Source organism: Corythoichthys intestinalis, chromosome 3 (assembly GCF_030265065.1).
Source record: "Corythoichthys intestinalis isolate RoL2023-P3 chromosome 3, ASM3026506v1, whole genome shotgun sequence".
Taxonomy (NCBI): Eukaryota; Metazoa; Chordata; class Actinopteri; order Syngnathiformes; family Syngnathidae; genus Corythoichthys; species Corythoichthys intestinalis.
The window spans coordinates 64,188,736-64,209,090 of NC_080397.1; the positions used below are offsets into that span (position 1 = coordinate 64,188,736).

At 43.0% G+C, this 20,355-nt stretch overlaps 1 protein-coding gene across 1 annotated transcript in view; it reads right to left on the bottom strand.

Annotated features, from left to right (window-relative positions):
• Positions 1-20,355, bottom strand: part of nos1 (nitric oxide synthase 1 (neuronal)) — a 153,227-nt gene that overhangs the window by 49,067 nt on the left and 83,805 nt on the right. The window contains exons 10-17 of the mRNA XM_057831649.1: positions 16,186-16,360; positions 15,358-15,459; positions 14,681-14,875; positions 12,321-12,406; positions 9,115-9,259; positions 6,415-6,519; positions 3,460-3,518; positions 3,261-3,377 (exon numbers count right to left, since the gene is read on the bottom strand). Of these exons, the coding sequence (XP_057687632.1) occupies positions 3,261-3,377; positions 3,460-3,518; positions 6,415-6,519; positions 9,115-9,259; positions 12,321-12,406; positions 14,681-14,875; positions 15,358-15,459; positions 16,186-16,360 (984 nt within the window). The remainder of the gene's footprint in view (positions 1-3,260; positions 3,378-3,459; positions 3,519-6,414; positions 6,520-9,114; positions 9,260-12,320; positions 12,407-14,680; positions 14,876-15,357; positions 15,460-16,185; positions 16,361-20,355) is intronic.

A 20,355-nucleotide genomic window follows, 5' to 3' on the forward strand; every position in this document is an offset into this window, starting at 1 on the left:
ATGACCATGTCGAGCTAAAAAAAGTGTCTCAGGAGACTAAAACATACCGAGACGAATGCCAATTGTCGTCTGACGAGACAACGAGACAAAAATCTGCCGTAGTTTCTGTCATATGTTCACAATGTGTGACATTTTCTTATTGTATGTGTAGTAGGTCAGCCTGCGTTGTAGCAGTGTTTGGTTTAAGCTCGGCTTCGCTCAAGGCTTGCTTGTTTTGACACACGTGGTAAGATTTGTTTTGTTTTGGCAAGAAAGAATATGCTTTAGCCTTTAAAGCTCTGTAAAGAGTGATCATCGCACACTAAATGTAACTTGTAGCTTTAGCATAACTTTCGCATTATCATTAGCTTAAGCATGGTGAGCGCCTTTTTAACGTTTACAGTCCCTGTCGTCCATGTCGGTATAATTAATTGAATAAACTTTTTTCCTGCTAAGTGTACATTACCATAGGAAAAATGCTGCATTCAGAGGTTTGGACTTAACCTAGCAACAGTTTACATCTCTTTTGTTAATAATATTAATAGTTTAGACAGACCTGCTCCTGAATTATTTTTGGTATAAACCTGGTTTTATATTATCATAGTTTGCATACATTTTCAAAACGTATGCTGTCAAAATTGTTGGAAAACTTTTTTTTAAGACTTCATAAAACCTTCGAATTTTCGCAGATGAAACATCTTGAGCATTGGTCGAGTAAAGTTAGACGAAAACTGCTTGGGTAATCGTCGACTAGAGGAAACTAGAGGAAAACGAATGACCAAAATATGACTAATAAGTATTTTCGTCCAAAGACTTAAGTTAAACATTAAAAGGGCTGTCAAAAACAACGCTGCACCCACCCATCCGTCACTTACGCTCATCACCAGAAATCAGTAGTGAAAGGGAAAGACAACAACTTTATCATGTACCTAAGAAAGCAAAGAATAAGCATTTTTTTCTCTATTATCAGAGCTGTAAGAAATTTGTGATTTAGAAAATTCTTCAAGCTTTCATCTTTTCACATTATAGTCATTTATACCAGTTGTTTTCTTTCCTTTTAAAATGTTAAAAATGGAAACCAGTTAGTAGCAGTTTGTGTATTGCACCTCTAGAACCATCCTTTATCATTCAACGTTATAAGGGATCAAAATCACACCAAAGAAATGTCGTGCTTCCAAAATAGAAAATGGCCGTTATTGGCATGGGTGTCAATGGAATGTCCAATGTAAATGGGCTTTATTGGAAGGTTTTTGGTAAAAAAAAAATCACCAATTGTGATATGTTTTTCGTTATGCAAATATAGATTATTGTGGGTTTGTGCATTGGAAATCAATGGCCGTGAATAGAAGTGTTTGTGCCATTTTTGCTTAATTTTGGCCATTAGAAATGAACAGGTATGTTTTTGTGCCCCTTAGTGTCCTAGATTTTGGATGTGGGAATTATGTGATTTGGACAAAAACTGTAGGACAAGTCACGTTTTGAAATGTCACGTTTTTTCCTCCAAGTAGCCGCCTTTTGGCGAACGTTGATTTTTTGGGGGGGTCAAACGAACGAGAGCCAGCGTTGCGTGACTATTCCGGTCATTTTGGTGGTTTAGTGGCAAGGGCGTAGGTTTATACTAGTATTCTTGGATAGTTCCCAGTTTGTTTGTTTTTTTAAAGTAAAGGGACTCGCACACCGAAGCCATCGTGTTGCATTACCGTAATCAGGAGTGAAAGTTGGCTGGTTCGCCATGACTTGACGCCATTCCGGCATACAGTGCTTTGATCCCGAAAATATGACGGCAACTGTCAAAACCCTATGTGTGATGGTTTGTTCAAAATATTGTATTTTGTCAAATGATGCGCTCTGGTGGTGGCATTGGGTGTGGCTGGACTTTTACCTTTTATGACTGAGAACCAGACGTGTCTGACATGGCTAAGGGACAGCTACGCTCTGGTTCGGCCCACATGAAGCTGTAAGTTGTTTTAGTTGATATATGTTGGTGTAGGCATTTGTGGTCAAGTTTGGCGATACGGTTTAGTTTAGTGATTTGCTATGAGAGAAGTGTAAATACGTAAGCATTCATAACATCTAAGCTAGTGGACTTTATTATGCAGATTGGGTTGATATGATTTACTAAATTTACATATTGATTGTACTGGAGGAACGTTTGATGTATATCTTAATTACAACAACAACAAAACAAAAAAAACACGTTTACAATAGCTTCAATTTTAATGTACATCCAATGTTTTTAAATAGTTAAAAATTTAGGTTTTGCATTTAGGAAATGGGGAAAAAGTGGGAGATGGAGGTTGAGGTTACTGCTTTTATATTGCAAATCATTGAAAAAAAAAAAAAATTTTGAATGAAAAGCATTATTTTGTTTGTATGTGTTATATGAATAACTGTGCCAAAAGCAGTTTTATCAGCATTTTTGTGGTTTTAGGAGGTTTGATGACCCACGACCCCCCCTCCCCGGAGTTCCGGCATGAAATTCTAGCCACTTTCACCCCCGACCGTAATGCACATAATGTAAACAATGATCCAAATGAGGGACGGCTAGCTTGACTTTGTTGTTTCTTGTGGAGGTTGGCCTAACCGTAGTAGTTTTGCAGGTTAGCAAGTTCACACAGTTTAATGTTATGCTAACCGTGATGCAGGTTGGACTTTCAGTAGCAAAATGAGTGGTGTTTTCCCCTACCTCCACCATAACATCTTTTTACATTACTTACAGTGGCTGGTGCTGGCCGAGAAAAAAAAAACAAAAAACTAGTATCCCTACTCTTTGAAGAGGGCATGTTGTCACATGAATCTGTCGGGGCTGTGTGAATGTGCGTGTGTGTGGCGGGGTGGGGGTTCAAGTCATCAGCCAATCAAAAGTGAAAAGGGATAAATGTAAATCTGAACATAATGAAATTCATTCACTTAATAATGGTAGACATAGTATTCTATGCTTACAACATATGGGAAGTCGATCTAAATTACTGAATAAATGCAAAATGCAAATAAGGTTGCTTAAAACAATTTGAGCAACCTGAAAATTTGCTAGTGTTATGTCCCTAATGTCCCTATGCAAATCTACACCCTTGTTTAGCAGTGCCTGTTGGTCAAACAGTGTAGGCTGGGCGGCGTGTCGAAGAAACGCCGTTGGAAACAAAAGGAATATTATGGACAGTGGGTTTCGCTATACATGCAAAGCTACCATCCAATTAGAACCGTCCTCTGGCTTGATTTTGATCCCATTGTATTCCTCTTCCCCTTCATCCACTCAAAAATGACTTTGAGCTCGCTTGTACCTGACGTTGGCGAGCGGTCCGGTGCTCTCAAAGTTGACTTTGGCTTCTGGCTCATCGCTGGACGACTTCCTGGTATCAGAGTATGAGGACACGCTGTTGAAACGAACTTTGTAGGTCCTGTCCGGAGAAGAAAAATGACTTTACTCCATTGAAATTCCTACAAGTTGAAGAAAAATCCATTGCTGTGGCTCCAACCAACTTTCTGTCTTCGGTGTTTGTTGTCGGGTGCCGCATCTCCATCAAGGCAGCGCCGAATTTCTGCAATGACAAGCAAGGGATTGAGGGTCAATGAACAGTCTCAACACAAGTTCACGATGGTTGTAAGAAAATAGGCGCCCATGTACTTTCAGAGTAACCAAAAATTGTACTGAAGAGTAGATTGACTTCAAAATAATATTGAAGTAGTCATCCAAAAAAATTGCTCAAGTAAAAAAGTATTCGGTGAAAAGAATACTCAAGTTGTGAGCAACTGCCTTCAATGTCTGATTTTTTGTTTTTAAACAATGGTATATATTTTTCTCGGCACAGAGTCATCTATATGAACTCTTATTATAATCCATTCATTATCTGCCACTTAATCCGGAGTCAGGTCGTAGGGTCAACAGCAAGGCGTTCCCAGGCCAGCCGAGAGCGTGTCCTGGGTCATCTGTGGGGCTTCCTGCTGAAGGGGCATGCCCGAAACACCTCTCCAGAGAGGCATCCAAACCAGATGCCCGAGTCACCTCAGCTGGCTCCACTCAATGCAGATGAGCAGCGGCTAGACCCAGAGTCCCTCCCGGATGACAGAGCTTTTCACTATGTCTAAGGGAAAGCCCGGACACCCTGCGGAGGAAAGTCGTTTCGGCCGTGAGAGCTTGTTCTTTCAGTCTCGACCCACAGCTCGTGACCATAGATGAAGGTAGGAACATAGATCGATTGGTAAATAGAGAGATTCACATTTGGTTCAGCTCCTCCTTCACCACAACGGACCGGTGCAGAGTCCTCATCACTGCGGCTGCTGCACCGATCAGCCTGTCGATCTTCCGTTCCCTCCTGCCCTCACTCCTGAACAAGACCCCAAGATACTTAAACTCCTCCGCTTTGGGCAGGATTTCCTCCCCGACCCGGAGAGGGAACGTCACCCTTTGCAGACTGAGGACCACGGTCTTGGATTTAGAGGCACTTATCTTCATCCCGAACGCTTCACATTCAAATTCAAATTCACTTTGTCCCCGAGGGGCATAACCGGCAGCATTGCAGGACAATTACACCAACAACAATATAAAAACACACAAAGTGCTACAGTATAAATATCAAATTACTGCTAAATAAAAAGTGCTCTATGCATGATGTTAAAGTGCTATATGCATTCAGTCCGTCAGTGGCAGTTGGGACAAGGCGGGGTCATTGTTCAGGAGCAGGACTGCTCTGGGGACAAAGGTGGCCCTCCTTCTTTGTGTTCTGCAGCGTGGGCATCGCGGCCTGCGACCTGATGGGAGCCACTCGAACACGGAGTGAAGTGCATGTGAGGGTTGTGAAGGATCCTGTGAGCAAGGTGGATGGTCTGTTGTTCGCAAAAAGCAGGTAGAGTTCTAACTGGATGGCCGATGATTTTAGAACAGACCTTGGTGACTGTGAGTGGACGTGTGCGATCTTGCAGGGTGATGGAATGAAACCAGGAGATGAATGAGAATGTTAAGATGCTCTCAATGAAGGTGTGGTAGAAGGTGAGGAGAATATATTTACTCCAAATGATGTCAGCTATCTGAGCAGATATTGCCTCTGATGGCACTTCCCGAGGATCTCCCCCGTGTTAGAGGAAAACCTCAGGAGGCCATCGAAGATTGTACCCAAATATCTATACTCCCCACCACCTCCACAGGCTCCCCCCTGAATGTTGGTAGTGATGTTCTCTGCCAGTTGTTCGGCTACGAACCGTTCCAGTGGGAGGTGGAGATCGCGGCTTGATGAAGCCAACAGCACAATATTGTCTGCAAAAAGCAGAGATGACACCAAACTGGACCCCATCAATGCTTCGGCTGTGCCTAGAAATTCTGTCCATAAAAGTTATGAACAGAATCTGTGACAAAGGGCAACCTTGGTGGAGTCCAACCGTCACTGGGAACGAATTTGACTTATTGCCGGCAATGCGGATCAAACGCCGGTCGTACAACGATCAAACAGCCCTTACCAAGGTGCTTGGTCCCCCGTACTCCCAAAGCACCTTCCACAGGACTCCCCGAGGGACACTGTTGAACGCCTTCTCCAAGTCCACAAAACACATGTAGATCGTATGGGCAAACTCCCATGCACCCTCGAGGACGCTGCCTAGGGTGTAGAGCTGGTCCACTTCTCCACAGCTGGGACAAAAACCACACTGCTTCTCCTGGATCCGAAAGTTGACTTCCAGACGGCTCTAATTAGTATACTGTACTTTAACCTATTACTTGACCATATTAGGCAAAACATCCACAAAAATGAAACAACAGCCGTCCAAAGGGCATTGGCAAACATGTTTCTTACCATGAAATGAAAAGGATCATATCTCTGGTTTTCCGTGGTCTACCAGTGCCAAATGATAACTGGGTGAGAGCTTGAAATCAAATAGTTTTGTTTTTTGTTTTTTTTTTAAATTAAAACGCATCTTAGGAATTGTCACTCATTGGCATCGTCTGTACTCTGGTCCTATGATTGCTTGCCTGCGTTTGTAATGCTTTGTCGCCCCCTAGTGGCGCTTATACCTTTTGTTTGATTACGGGCATTTTGGCTCATTTTATGTTAAGTCCACAACCGCGTATATCGATATCAGATTTTTGGAGTTGGTCAACTTCGGGATATCGGTTAAAAAGTCATTAGCGGACAACTCTAATAAAGAGGAAAATCTAACAACTCTAGCGTAGCCCAAAGTAGCGGAGTAAGAGTAGTGTTCCTTTGCTCCAAGTATGATGTTGTAAAACTACTCTTAGAAGTACATTTTTCTCCAAAGGTTACTCAAATGTAACAAGTTACTGCAACACCTCTTTTGTCTTTAGATTGACAAAAAAATGACTATCACTGAACAGAACTGAAAACCATGATGGAAAAAAAACATGACTCGTAGTGCCGTCTCAAATATTGTCACCCAAAAGTACAAATGGCGCCAAGTTGGAAAGGGTCAAAATGAAACACAGAAGACCTCTCCGTTCTCAGGTGGATCGCCGTTGCCGAATGTGCTGGTCACCACCAGCACCAGCGTCTCGTGTTCCAGGTCCACCACGTCGTACTCGTCCATGGCCATCACCTACACGCGGGGGAAGAGGAAAAAAATGCCTCAAGATAAGAGTTAGCCAAGTTCTTTGGTCGATTTTTTAGATACTTTGACTTGTGAGCAGAGGTTTGAGAGCGCTGTATTAGGTCTTACTAAATAAGTTTATTATGAAATACAATATTGTAGGATTGGATTTTCTACTAACAATTATTTCAATGAGGTTCAGCTATGTTTTGAGCAAAAACCCTTAAAAATGTCATAAGAGATATTTTTGTCATGTTTAATTAGATGGGGCTTTGCCTTGCAAAGGCCAGTCGAACATCTTCTGAGTCCGCTAAACACATGTAGACTGGTTGGACGGACTCCCATGACCCGCCCAGAACCCTGCTGATGGTATAGAGCTGATCCATTGTTCCGCGGCCGGAAGGAAAACCACACTGCTCCTCCTGAATCAGAGATTCGACTTCACGACGGACGGACCGTCCTCTCCAGCACCCCTGAGTACACCCTTCCCAGGGAAGATGAGTAGTGTGAACCCCCTGTATTTGAAACCCTAAAAAATCCTTAAACCTTAAAAAGAGGGACCACCACCCTGGTCTGCCAATCCAGAGGCGCTGTCCCCGATGTCCACGTAGTGTTACAGAGGCATGTCAACCAAGACAATTCCACAACATCCAGAGCCTTTACAAAATTCCAGGCTTATCTCACCCACCCCCAGGGCCTTGCCACCGAGGAGCTTTTTAACCACCTCTGTGACTTCAACCCCCGAGATAGGAGGACCCGCCTCAGAGTCCCCAGGGGAAGGTGTGTCGGCAAAGTATTCGGCCCACTGACTCTCAACATCCCAGGTCGAGGTCAGCAGAGCCCCATCCACACTATACACAGTGTTGGTGGTGCACTGCTTTCCCCTCCTGAGGGGTTGGACCAGAATTCCTTTGAAGCTGTCCGGAAGCAGTTCTCCATGGCCTCACCGAGCTCCTCTCATGCCCGGTTTTGCCTCAGTGACCACGAAAGCTGCGTGTCACTTGGCCAGACAGAACCCATCAGCTGTCTCTGGAGTCCCACAAGCCAAAAAGGCACAATAGGACTCCTTCAGCTTGATGGCATCCCTTACCGCTGTTGTCCACCAGTGGGTTCTGGCATTGCTGCCATGACAGTCACAAACCACCACCTTGCGGTTGCAGGTCCTTTACGCCGCCTCAGCAATAGAGGCGTGGAACATGGTCCACTCAGACTCAATGCCCCCCGCCTCTCCCTGGACACGGGCGAAGCTCTACCAGAGACGTGAGCTCCTCCGGACAGGGGACTCTGCCAGGCGTTCCCAGCAAACCCTCACAAAATGTTTCGGTCTGCTGGGCCGGACCGGCATCTTCCCCCATCATGGAAGCCAACTCACCAACAGGTGTTGATCGGTTTACAGCTGACTATCTGTGAAAGAATATTTTATTCATGCTTATAAAACACACAACTGTTGTTAAACTATATTCATTTGGGTTGTGACTGTATCCATTCATGTTTGTTTGCTCTATCCATTTCTTTGAACATAATACAAAGTTTCTGTGGACTCCCTTATCTGATTTTACTCTCTCTCGTGCCAGCTACGGCTAATGCTCAAGGTCCCAGCTTTGGATGTTTTTTAGTGGAAAATCCCCAGGTTGGGCTGTAATAAGTTTCACTTCTGTTTCACAGTAAGCATCCTTAGGTAACACCCTTTCAACAGTATAAATGTCCAGCCTCTATTGTACTCCTTTGTACTTCTGAGTGATCACAGCACTAGCCTTGATCACATCATTTTTGTACCCTTGATATACAGTATATCTTGTTCATAAAGTCTTCGAAGCAGGCAATTCTTGGCTGGGTTTGATTCTTTCTCTTATCTGAGCTATTGATTGATACTTGTCTCTGAGTTCAAACTTGAACTTCCCTGACACTCTCTTCACCTGAGTGTCCAAGACATGCGGCCGATGACACGTCTACAAAGTCGATCCAGAGTGGAAGAGTGTCCAACCCACCTCGAGAGGACTGGCGTTCATTTCAAATTGCTGGAAACCCTTATATTTGGACTAAAACCTTTACATTTACAGACCAAAATATTTTGAGTATTCGTCGACTAAAACTAGACGATGACGAACACATTTTTTGAAATGGCTAAAATAAGCCTAGGGAACGCATTTTCATTCGACCCCTACCAGTCAAGCGCCGTCACAAGCAGCCAGTGAGTTAAATTATTTGGCCAAAAATAAACTAGTCTGGCCCACGTGAGATCTAATTGGCATAATTGTGAATTGCCATTGAAACAGAGTTTGACACCCCTAGTTTAGTGGACATTTTATAACCACATAAGCATGTGACCGACATTAATGAAGAGGAAAGGAGTTTGATTGTAGAGCCACCACGGGCGTTCTACACGTTCCGCCACACGCAGCATTCGCACACCCACACATCTGCATTCCAGACACTCGCGCGAAAGACATACCCTGAGGCAAAGCGCGCAACGCTTGAATGTTTTTTTTTTGTGCGTGTGCTCGGGATGCTTAAAATTGAGCCCCGCCCCTCCCCCTGACCGACAAAAGCGTTGGCGAGTTTCTCTGACAAGCCACATGACGCAAGGCACGGGCAAGAGTGTACCTTTGCGTCAAAAGCGTGCTTGAAGATTTCACACAGCGTCTTGGCGTAGTCCTGAGACTTGCCCGTCTCAGTGGCGAACAGGATGGTGGCTTTGACGCGCTTGGCCATGGCAGCGCCCATCAGCTTGGCTGAGAACTTCACCGCCCTATTTGCACAAAGACAAGGATGATGCGCTAGTGACCTGGCACGTGTGCCAGTATTGATCCGACTGAAAATTGTTCTGATGAGTTGTAAAGTCGTGGTTGCTACAATTGCTACTATTTTAATGCCCAAACGATACATCACAAATTGAGTGTGTTTGGCGCTTTTTTATCGACACCATGCAATTTTATAGAAACTACGTAATAGAGAAGTGGTACCTCTACTTACAAACGTCTCTACTTGAGGAATTTTCAGGCCAAGATATGCCCTGAACGGGAAAATATTGCCCATTACGAAAGAAATTTCAGGAAACGAAATGCAAAAATACAGAATAGCTGGTAGCTCCCAGAGTTTACAGAACGGAACATTTATAGCTGCTTTGCCATTGGCTCTTGCCTAGCATTCCAGGCATCCAGTTGGCTAAGAGGGAGACCTGTACTGTATGTCATGTATGTGTGTACTCCAGCGTCCTCTTAATTCACCCCTCGTGTTCAGACAGCTTTACATGAGTATTAACTTTTATTCTTGGTTTTTTACGTGATACACAACTTTCATTTTATGTTTATTGTGCAATAATCTAATATTAACATTTGTTACATGTTTTGATGCATTCTTATGCTTTATAAAAGATTTATGTCTGAATTCTGGAGGGCTTGCAACGGATTACGGCATTTACATGGAAACACGCCTCTACTTCCAGAATGTTCAAGTTCCAAAACTACTTCCAGACCAGTTACCACAATTTTCGGATGATAAATTGCACCTAACTAAGCCGCCACCCACTAAATTTGACATGAAAACGGCATTTGTTCATAGGTAAGCCGCACTGGACTATAATCCGCAGTTGTCTTCACTGTACTGCTGTTGTTTAATCAGATTCCTGGGATGTCTGGCATGATTTGCTGTCTTTAGGTCATGCCACAGCATCTCAATGGGGTTCAAGTCGGGACTTTGACTTGGCCACTGCAGAACGTATATATTTTGTTCTTCTGAAACCATTCTGAAGTTGATTTACGTCTGCGTTTTGGATCATTGTCTTGTTGCAGCATCCATCCTCTGTTTAGCTTCAACTGTCTGACATACTGCCTCAGGTTTTCCTGCAAAACATCCTTTTGAATTCATTCTTCCATTAATGATTGCAAGTTGTCCAGGCCACGAAACAGCAAAACAGCCCCAAATCATGATGCTCCCTTTACCATGCTTCACGGTGGGGATGAGGTGTGCATGTTGGTGAGCTGTTCTATTTTTCCTCCACACATGACGTTGTGTATTACTCCCAAACAAGGCAACTTTGGTTTCATCAGTCCACAAAATAGTTTGCCAAAACGTCTGTGGCGTGTCCAAATGCCTATTTGCGAACATTAAACGAGCAACAATGTTTTTTTTTTTTTTTTTTTTTTTAAAAGACAGCAGTGGCTTCCTTCGTGGAGTCCTCCCCATGAACAGCATTCTTGGCCATAGTTTTACATATATTTAATGTGACATATTGGACTGTGCCTGTGATTTCTGTAAGTCTTTCGCTGACACTCTAGGGTTCTTTTTGACCTCTCTGAGTATTCTGCGCTGAAGTCTTGGCATCATCTTTTGCTGGCTACTCCTCGGAAGGGAAGCAACATTGCCAAACTCTCTCCATTTGTAGACAACTTCTCTGACTGTTGATTGATGAACATCCAGACTTTTAGAGATGGTTTTGTATCCTTTCCCAGCTCTTTACAAATCAACAATCCATGATCGCAGGTCTTCAGAGACCTCTTTTGACTGAGCCATGATGCAAATCAGAATGATTCTCAACAAGACATTTCTTACCAGGTGTGTGTTTTATAGTGGGCAGGGCAGCTTTGAAGCACTCATCAGTGATTGGGCACACACCTGACTTAAAATATTTGGTAAAAATTGGTTACCATTAGGCCAGAGGGTTCACTTACTTATTTTTCCCACTTGTCATTGTTTACATACTATCCACATTCAAATATGAAAACCTATTAATGTTTGGGTGGTTTTAGTTAAAGCAGACACTTTATTTTCATCTGTGTGATTTTGACAAAGATCAGATCACATTTGATGGTGATTTTTTTTTTGCAGAAATGTGAGAAATTCCAAAACGTTCGGATACTTTTTCATACCACAGTAGGTGGTCTATATATATAAATATGTCCAGCCAATATTTTATATAAGTAGAAAACTGGGCCCCCTATTAGCAGCTTTAAATTGCTTCCTAGAGGTCTAATTCGACCTGTTTGTATACGCCATGGATTGAATTTTCTGGATGATGTGACTAAACTAAACAATTATATATTGTTTTACAGTAAATTGCTAGTTTCCATGTAAACCCCGCCCCCAACCCTCTAGTCATGTATTATGAAAGGCGATATATGCATCTGTTCCACTCAGCTAGCTTCGCCCGAGGAGGCCGTGAGACAGCCTGCTCGTTATCTCCTCCAGGCCATCCACTTCAATAGCGTACGTGCAATGCGCAGCCACTAAACAAAGGTGTGATTAGCACGCCCTTCCTTCCCGCAGGCGCTGACCGAATACACTTCACAGTCAAGTACACAAGAGAGATTGTTCCAGCCTCACGTGATGGATCGCTTAGCTCATTTCCTTGCAAGTGTCACATTTAACTCCGATTTCTCCACGTTTCCGAACAGCTGACGTATAACGCAATTCCTGCCCGTCGTCAGCCCAGATAAGCTACGGCACCCCCGCGACCTTCGTGTGGATACGCCGTATGGAAGATGATTGTCTAAGATTGATTTTCTATTGTGTGGGAGCATGTGTGATGTGAGGGGTTAGCTTCAGCTCAAGATTGCGGGTACAGATGAAATGAAATTTCTATGTATACATCAATCCAGTGTATTTGTGTGTGCGTACACGTAAGTGTGGTCTTTGCCTAAAAGTTTCTGTGTTTTATTGAGCCTCTGTGTAGCTGGGGTTTAAATGCTTTTGTAATTCACAGGTCAAAAGACAACTTTTCTACCCTAGAGGTGTACAGCACATATGGTAAGATGAACACATTTAATTGAGCAGGACATTTTGAGTGGACACAACAATTGGCAATCACTTACTTGGCAAGTTTCTTGAAGCCAATGGCTCGTTTCTTGGTAGGCGTCCCGTTGACTCCTTTCCAGACGTGACTGTGCCACGGATCCACCTGCGGCAGACGAGACAGTGTGGCACACTTGCACCTTACTCAGACAAAGCAACGCTATTGTGAGAAACTTTTAAGGCAAACACGATAGCATTTTAAGAGCTTTAAAGGGCAGATGAAGAGTGTCTGATTTTGGTGTAATTCGACGAATTCAAACTTTGGACGAGTTCGTCGAAACGACATTTCTAAAGCGCAACTGCAAGAAGAATTTGATTTTTTTTTTTTTTTTTTAATTAAAACTTTTTAGCACTCCATCAATATTGCCCTCCCAAACCCGGAAGTGTGAAGTCCTTTACAGAAGGCAACAGATAACATGGTCAACCTAATAGATATTAGCAACAACGATAGTGATATTTTCAGCAAAAGGAGCGACTACGAGGGCTCCCAGAAAAGATTATCTACAATTAATCCCTACATGTTTGAACCTGAGGCGTCAGACTACAAGGATTTACTCGGCACAGCAGACGGAGCAATGACACCGATTGGCAGCTCAATATTTAACAAAAGGAAGAGTGGTAAGCCTATGGCTAGCATCATGATTTCTCTCGGAATCTTTCTTTTCCCAGTCAGTCTGTGATATAGTTAGCAAAACTGACAGTAGTTAGACAGATCTACTAATGTTTAAAATTCACATTAATAGATGACTTTTCAGCTGTCCTATCAACCTATGACAGGCAAGCAAAAATAACAACGAACAGGCAGTAGGATTTGCCCTCCTATAAACTGAATTGCATCAAATTTCAGAATTAGAAAAGCGAGTAACGGTCTTCTTTCTCTGGTCAGTTTCCAAACAAAGTTTTTTCTCATGGGTGTGATGCTAGCCCTCTGCAAGATAGTCATTTGGTGGGGCTACCACCTCACAGCGCATTGACACGCTGGTGTCTTTTGCCTGTCTGGAACTTACCCTGGAGAACGGCCTGCCTTGGATGACTTTACGAGGAGCAAGCTCCTGACGGTTTCGCTCTCCAGGACCATGGGAACACACATGCGCCAGCCCCGAGCATATTCTTTGGTCGCAAAACACCGCACCTGCTGGTTCGGCCATGTCCTTCGTCTGCCTCCCGACCATCCGACACGAGCCATCCTCCAGTTTGACCCAAAGGCCGCAGGCTGGAGACGACCACGAGGGAAGCCCTCCAACAACATGAAGCTACCGTGGAGGATGCAGAGTAACTGGCACAAGATGGCCAGCATAGGACAAACCTGGTTCATTTGGTCAGCTCGACGCACAGGGATGGGATGCCCTGATCCTAGCTGGAGCACTAATGAATTAATAAAGTAAGGGTTGTTTCAGGTTTCAGGGTCTTTCAGGTCCTCCACATGTTCGTTTTCAATTCAGGTGAGACAGTTAGACTGGATTGCTGAATAAAAACTGGAGGCAAGAAATCAATACTGTGCTTTTTTAATTTCAGAACTTTCTGGGTGCATTCAGTTACAGAACGAGCCGTGTAGAGAATGTACGCTGAACAGATGACTCTGCCTTCCTTTTATACAAATAAGGAGGTGTGTTTGTGATAAACTCTTCCTGCGAATCTTGCAAAATAGGTCATGAGCCTTGCTGGTTGGCAGTTAAAAGTCCATGTTTATCTGAGGCAAAACTAACAATCAGCAGTTTCTGTGAAAAACAACTCCATGCTTCGTCATGCTTGTTCAATTATATCAGAAGATTGCATTAGGCAAGATGTATTCTGACTTCAGGGTCTACTTACGTCTTTGACAAACCAAGGTTGTATTCTCCTAGGCTTTCAAAGCTGTCGTCGTTGAAATGTTGAAAACAAAGAAGCGATCGAGGAAGTTCTTCCGTTTGACTTTTACAAAAGACGTCCAAATCCTTGCAGAGGAAGGGTTTTGTCTGAGCAATTCATCGCTATACATCGAGATGGCATGAGGAACATCATAAGTAAAACCCAGAAAACCTTTGCAATATATGGCAAGGATTGCGTTGTGCTATACTTCTGAATTGAAGTGCTGGCGAGGTCTTCTGGAAATGACGTCATCGTCTGCTAAGGTGCTCTTATGGCAGTAACTCGCGGTCAATTCAATTGTTTTGTAATACGAGTTTTGACACAGAGAATGATGCAATCAGTACAATTTAAAAGAGTAAAACACTCAAGAATTAAACTCATCTGCCGTTTAAACAAAGGTTAGGGTGAAAGATTTTTAAATTGGGATTAAGAGATTCAAAAGCCCTAGTTATGGTTTTAAGCAAGGTTTCAAGTCAGGGTTTGAAGCCAGGGGGAGCAAAAATAGAGTGGGCTTTGAAGCAGGCGCACCCACCTGATACTCAAAGGAGGGCGTGAGTCTGTAGTTGAGCATCTCCTGGTGGAAGACGGGCGTGATACTGCCCGACATGGGCGGCACAATCCACACCCAGTCGCCTGGGCAACCACCGCGCACCCGGTACTCGTTCTCCATGTGCTTCATGAATGACTCCGTGGCCGAGTGGTGGTCTACGATGGTCACTTTGCACACCTGACCATGCAAACAATCGTTTTAGGGTTTTAGACTGTGGACTTAGATCATTCTTAAAATGTTTGCTACAAAAAGCCAAGAGTGATTAAGGCGCCTCTTCACTCAACTTTCAATTGTCAGTAAATCAGTTGACACGTACGAGAAATAACGTGACAGTACAGTTTTGGCCATCTGAATTTCTGTCCTCAGCAACTCTAATATTTTTACAAGCCAGTGCTAATGTAAATTTAAGCAATAAGACAAAAGAGGAACTAAAGTACAATATTTCATCACGGCTGTTATGCATTCATAGGACAACAGTTACAGATGCTAAGCAGGTACTCTACTCACCTCTGCAGATATACCACGACAAGTTACATCAAGTATTCCAGAAATGCAAAATGAAGACCAATGAGTTGATGACACTTTAACAGAATGACCTCGTTCAAACAAATCGCTCGGACGGAACTCTCTCGTCTGACAAAGAAAGAAGAAATAGGCACCTGAAAACTGTGGAGTACTGCAATATTGATCTCCACCAGAGCTTGGTCTTTCCATAAAGAAGAAGTCTTCCGTGTATCCAAGGACATCTTTTTAGCGACATCCTGTAAACATGTGGAGAAACTATAAATATTCATTTTTATCATTCATCAAACCGTGATAATTAAAGGTTTATCAAATATTTGCTTTCATCAATGAATGCTTACAATTGATGATTGATTGCTATAATAAGATGTTCCATGATTGATTGCAATACAAAGACATTTTGGTGATTGATTACTATAGACATGTTTAACTCTTGATAAAACTGCCTTGTCACTCCGACCGGTTCAACCGGCCTAGGTTCCACAGATCAACTTCCAGGACTAGCCACAGACATTGAGAAACTAAACTGTCTGGGACATTTAAGAAATTATATTGTTGCATTTAATTACTTGCCAAATGCCATTGCTTCATGAAATGTGCTGACACATATGTATATAATTCCACCTACATGCATACACATAGCCAAACAAACGAAGGGCTGTCGCCAGCTTGCTTCCCCTTTCCCTTTTAGGGCAAGACACCCGTCTATTGCTAGGGCCAACCCCCAAATAAAAAGAAGGGCTGTGGGACAGATAGGTTTAGAACGATCTTGGAAACTGTATAGTGTAATCTAATATTGCAATGTATAGTTCCCTCCCGTTCTCCTTGCGGCACAAGTTCTCAAAATCTAAATACCTTCTCTCCTTATTTTGGGTAATGGTATAAATGTCAACCTAAGGATTATTATTTGAACTTGACAGTGACCTTTCGCATTAAAAATCTAATGATAGAGTCAAAAAATGTACCTCTAGAATGTTGTAGCGAGAACTATCGCAGAAGTCCCTGACGCCAATCTCGGTGCCCATGTACCAGCCGCTAAAGGGGCAGCCGGTGAACTCCAGTCCTCCGATCTCCAGCAACATGTTGGAGACTGCAGGCAAGCTGTACCACTTCAGATCCAAATCCTTGAACCACTCGTACCTGGACCAGAGGGAGTAGGAGTAGTTTGGATTTTTCATTTTGACTTGTATTTTTCCCCCGATTCAGACACTTTTTAGACCAGTTTTGCAAGATTGTATTTTTTTATGGAAGCTTTGTTTGACTCAGGTTTATATTATTTTAATTATTGCTGAAGGGAAAGGATTTCTCGTACACAAAATTTAAAAAGGTCCATATAGTATTGTGTCAGGGGTGGAGCTTATGGGGGTGCGGGCACACCTGGGCCCTGGCCTCTAGGGTACCCAGTTTGCAGGCCTCCGTGAAGAGCAGCTGAATAAAGTCGGTAAACCACACGGACGTCATTTCGGAGCTCAGCTCGCCTTCTAGCTAGGACTTAAGGCCGAGTTATGCTTCCGCGGCAGACCTGCGCAGTCAAGGAAGACCCGATTTACAACCCTCCGCCGTAGCATCTCTTGTTCCTTCACAATTTTCTGACTTCGCATCGCGTCAAAGCGTGTGAGATGGTGGAAATAGACTGTGATTGGTCCGCTCAGACTGTTTCCGGTTCAGAGCGAAATCACCGCCATTGTCAAACATGATTTTGCTAAACGCAAAAATGGACCCAGCCGACAATAGTATCAGCGAAAAGCAAGTACGACAACTTCTACAATGTCATGTCAAGACATTATGAAGACTCCCAAATTGCAAGCAATTCGTGGGAGGAGATTGCTGAAAATACGGGGCTGGAGGTCGGCCAGCGATTGAATTTAAAAAATGGAAGAACCGCCGAGCCAAGTACTGTATGTGGGTGTTAGGAATCGAATGACCACACGAATCGGTGATCCAGTCGGCCAAAAACTGCCAGCTTTTGATCACTTTATGTCGTATTTTTGGTTGGTGCACGTCATCATTTATTGTGTACATATGTTTGCTGTGAGTCTGTGACTTATTTAGGTGTCACACTTCATGCTTTCATGATAACGTTAACATCAAGGCTTCCAACGCAGTTTGGGAAGTTCCACAACTGCCAGAAATCTTCTATGGCTTCCCACTAGCTGGTTGTAGGACACGGCAAACACATCTGGCAGGAGAGCTTTGCAGACCTCTGACAAAACGCCGGACGCAGTGCTCGACGCCAGTTTGAAGCTAGCCACCACAGCTTGCTGGTTTCCACCCGAGGCTAGAACTCTCTGTGCGGCATCAAAAGTCGGACAGACCGCCTCGAAACAGTGTTCTGTGTCGCCTGGGCCTCAACATTTGTATGGTCAACATTTATTCAATGTTGATGTGCTGAAGATCCACATTCAAGCGTTCCATCTTGCACTGTTATTCATTTTTTTCCCCGTTAAACTAGAGGAAGTCGACAAGCATGCCCCAAAACTGTACAAACACAACGCCACACCCCCCTAGTGGCTTGGCAGTGAATTACAGAGCAACGCGTTCCCTCTCCGCAGAACTATCAAATGCTCATTAACGCCGTAGTCACTTCGCTGTCACCACAACGCAGGAGTATAACTCAGTCTTTAGCTCCAACGTCTTGGGGAAGACAGTACAATGACGTATAATACATGTTTTTGGATAGTTATTTTGAGATGAAGAGTGTATCTAGGTGTACTTAAAGGTGTAATTCTGACTTACATGGAAATTCGGGTTACGTCGCCAGGGTAGGAACGGAATTCATTCTCAACCCAGGCAAAACCTGTATTTAATTTGAGCAGGGGCACACTTGTAAAACCCAAATTTGATGGGCAGATTTTTTATCAACTTTTATCAGAGCAGTCAAACAGTCCTGGCTCCTGTCATTGTTAATTCACAACACAATACAGACCAACACTACGAGATACATCTGGACAAAACGAGTTTAAAAAAAAAAAAAAAAAAAAAAAAAATCAGCTCCCCATCCAGTAAACTGGGGCCACAGCCAAAACAAGCATTAGTGCAAAAAAAAGCCACCCCACCAGGAGGCTGACATCCACTGGCTAATTTACTCCTAATTTACTACTGACTGCCGTTGGACAATTTGAGATGAATAGGGGGGAAAAAAACCTCATCAACCACTATGTATGCTCATCACATCATGAACGCAATGAAACCTTGGTTAGGTATGCCAACATGCTAGAAATGTGCATATCCAGTTGAAATAATCCATTCTAAAAATAAAAGTCTACATTAAACTTGATCACACATGTGACAAATGTACTAAACACGCTCATGCCCTAGTTGAAGAATCTTATTATATAAATTTAAAGGAGGCCATTTTCCCATAAAACCAGAATATCTGTTTGTACAGTTACTTCAAATTATTATCCAAGTAATTGTAGTCATCAAAAAATGGACCCAAGTACAAGTACTGGGTTAAAAGAATACACGAATAAAGGCTTACCATGTCTTTTTTTTTTTTTTTTAAACAATGATAATACATTATTTCTCATCGCTACATATAGTACTACTAACTGCAATTTCTGGAGAAATTGTGATGGAGCTTTGCTGTGTTAGATACAGATCTAATACCCACCCAGTTGATTTTGGGGCGTTTTGGGGTGGCTTCCTGTTGATTCGGGGACATTTCGGGGACACTTCTTGTTGAATGGCTGTCAATGGCATCGACTTACATGGGTGCCAGTTGAATGTCAATGGGCTATCTTGGTAAATAGAGAAAAAAATAACTAACATATGTTCTCCTGCCATTTAAAATGAATGGGAAATTTAGACATACATGACTCAATGGTATCACATTAGAAATGAATGGGAACGTTTTGGGAGAATTTTGGGGTCACTTCCTGTTGATTTGAGGACACTTCCTGTTGATATCAGGTCACTTTACTTCCTGTTGATTTGGGGAAATTTCGGGGACAATTCCTGTTGCATCGCTGTCAATGGCATCGACCTACATGGATGCCAGTTGAATATCAATGGGCTGTCATGGTAAATGGTTTAAAAAAAATAAAAAATAAAAAAATCACAAGAACATAAGTTTTCCTGCCATTTAAAAAGAATGGGAAATTTGGACCTACATGGCTGTCAATGGCATCCCATTAGAAATGAATGGAAAGGTTTTTGGAGAATTTTCAGGTCACTTCCTGTGGGTTTGGGAGCATTTTGGGGACACTTTCTGTTGATATCAGATCAATTCCCGTTAATTTGGGGACATTTCAGGGACACTTCTTGTTGCATGGCTGTCAATGGCATCGACTTACATGGGTGCCAGTTGAATGTCAATGGGCTGTCTTGATAAATAGTGAAAAAAATAACATACGTTTTCCTGCCATTTAAGATGAATGGGAAAGTTGGACATACATGACTGTCAATGGTATCCCATTACAAATGAATAGGAACGTTTTGGGAGAATTTTGGGGTCACTTCTGTTGATTTGAGGACACTTCCTGTTGATTTAGGGACATTTCAGGGACAATTCCAGTTACATCACTGTCAATGGCATCGACCTACATGGCTGTCAATGGCATCCCATTAGAAATGAATGGGAACGTTTTTGGAGAACTTCCTGTTGGTTTGGGGGCATTTTGGGGACACTTCCTGTTGATATCAGATCAGTTCCTGTTTATTTGGGGATATTTCGGGGAAACTTCCAGTTGCATTGCTGTCAATGGTATTGCCTTAAATGGGTGCCAGTTCAATATTAATGGTGTGTCATGGTAAATAGTAAAAAAAAATAAAAATCACAACAACATACGTTTTCCTGCCATTTGAAATAATTTGGGAAATTTGGACGTACATGGCTGTCAATGGCATCTCATTAGAAATGAATGGGAAAGTTTTGCGACAATTTTCAGGTCACTTCCTGCTAATATCTGGTCACTTCATGTTGATTTGTGGACATTTCAGGGACACTTCATTTGATTTGGGGACATCTTGGGGACACTTCCTCTGGATATCAGGTCCCTTTACTTCCCGGTAATTAGGGGACATTCCAGACACACGTCTTGTTGATATCAGGTTACTTCCTGTTGATTTTGGGACATTTCGGGGACATTTCCTGTTGCATGGCTGTCAATGACATCGACTTACATGGTTGCCCG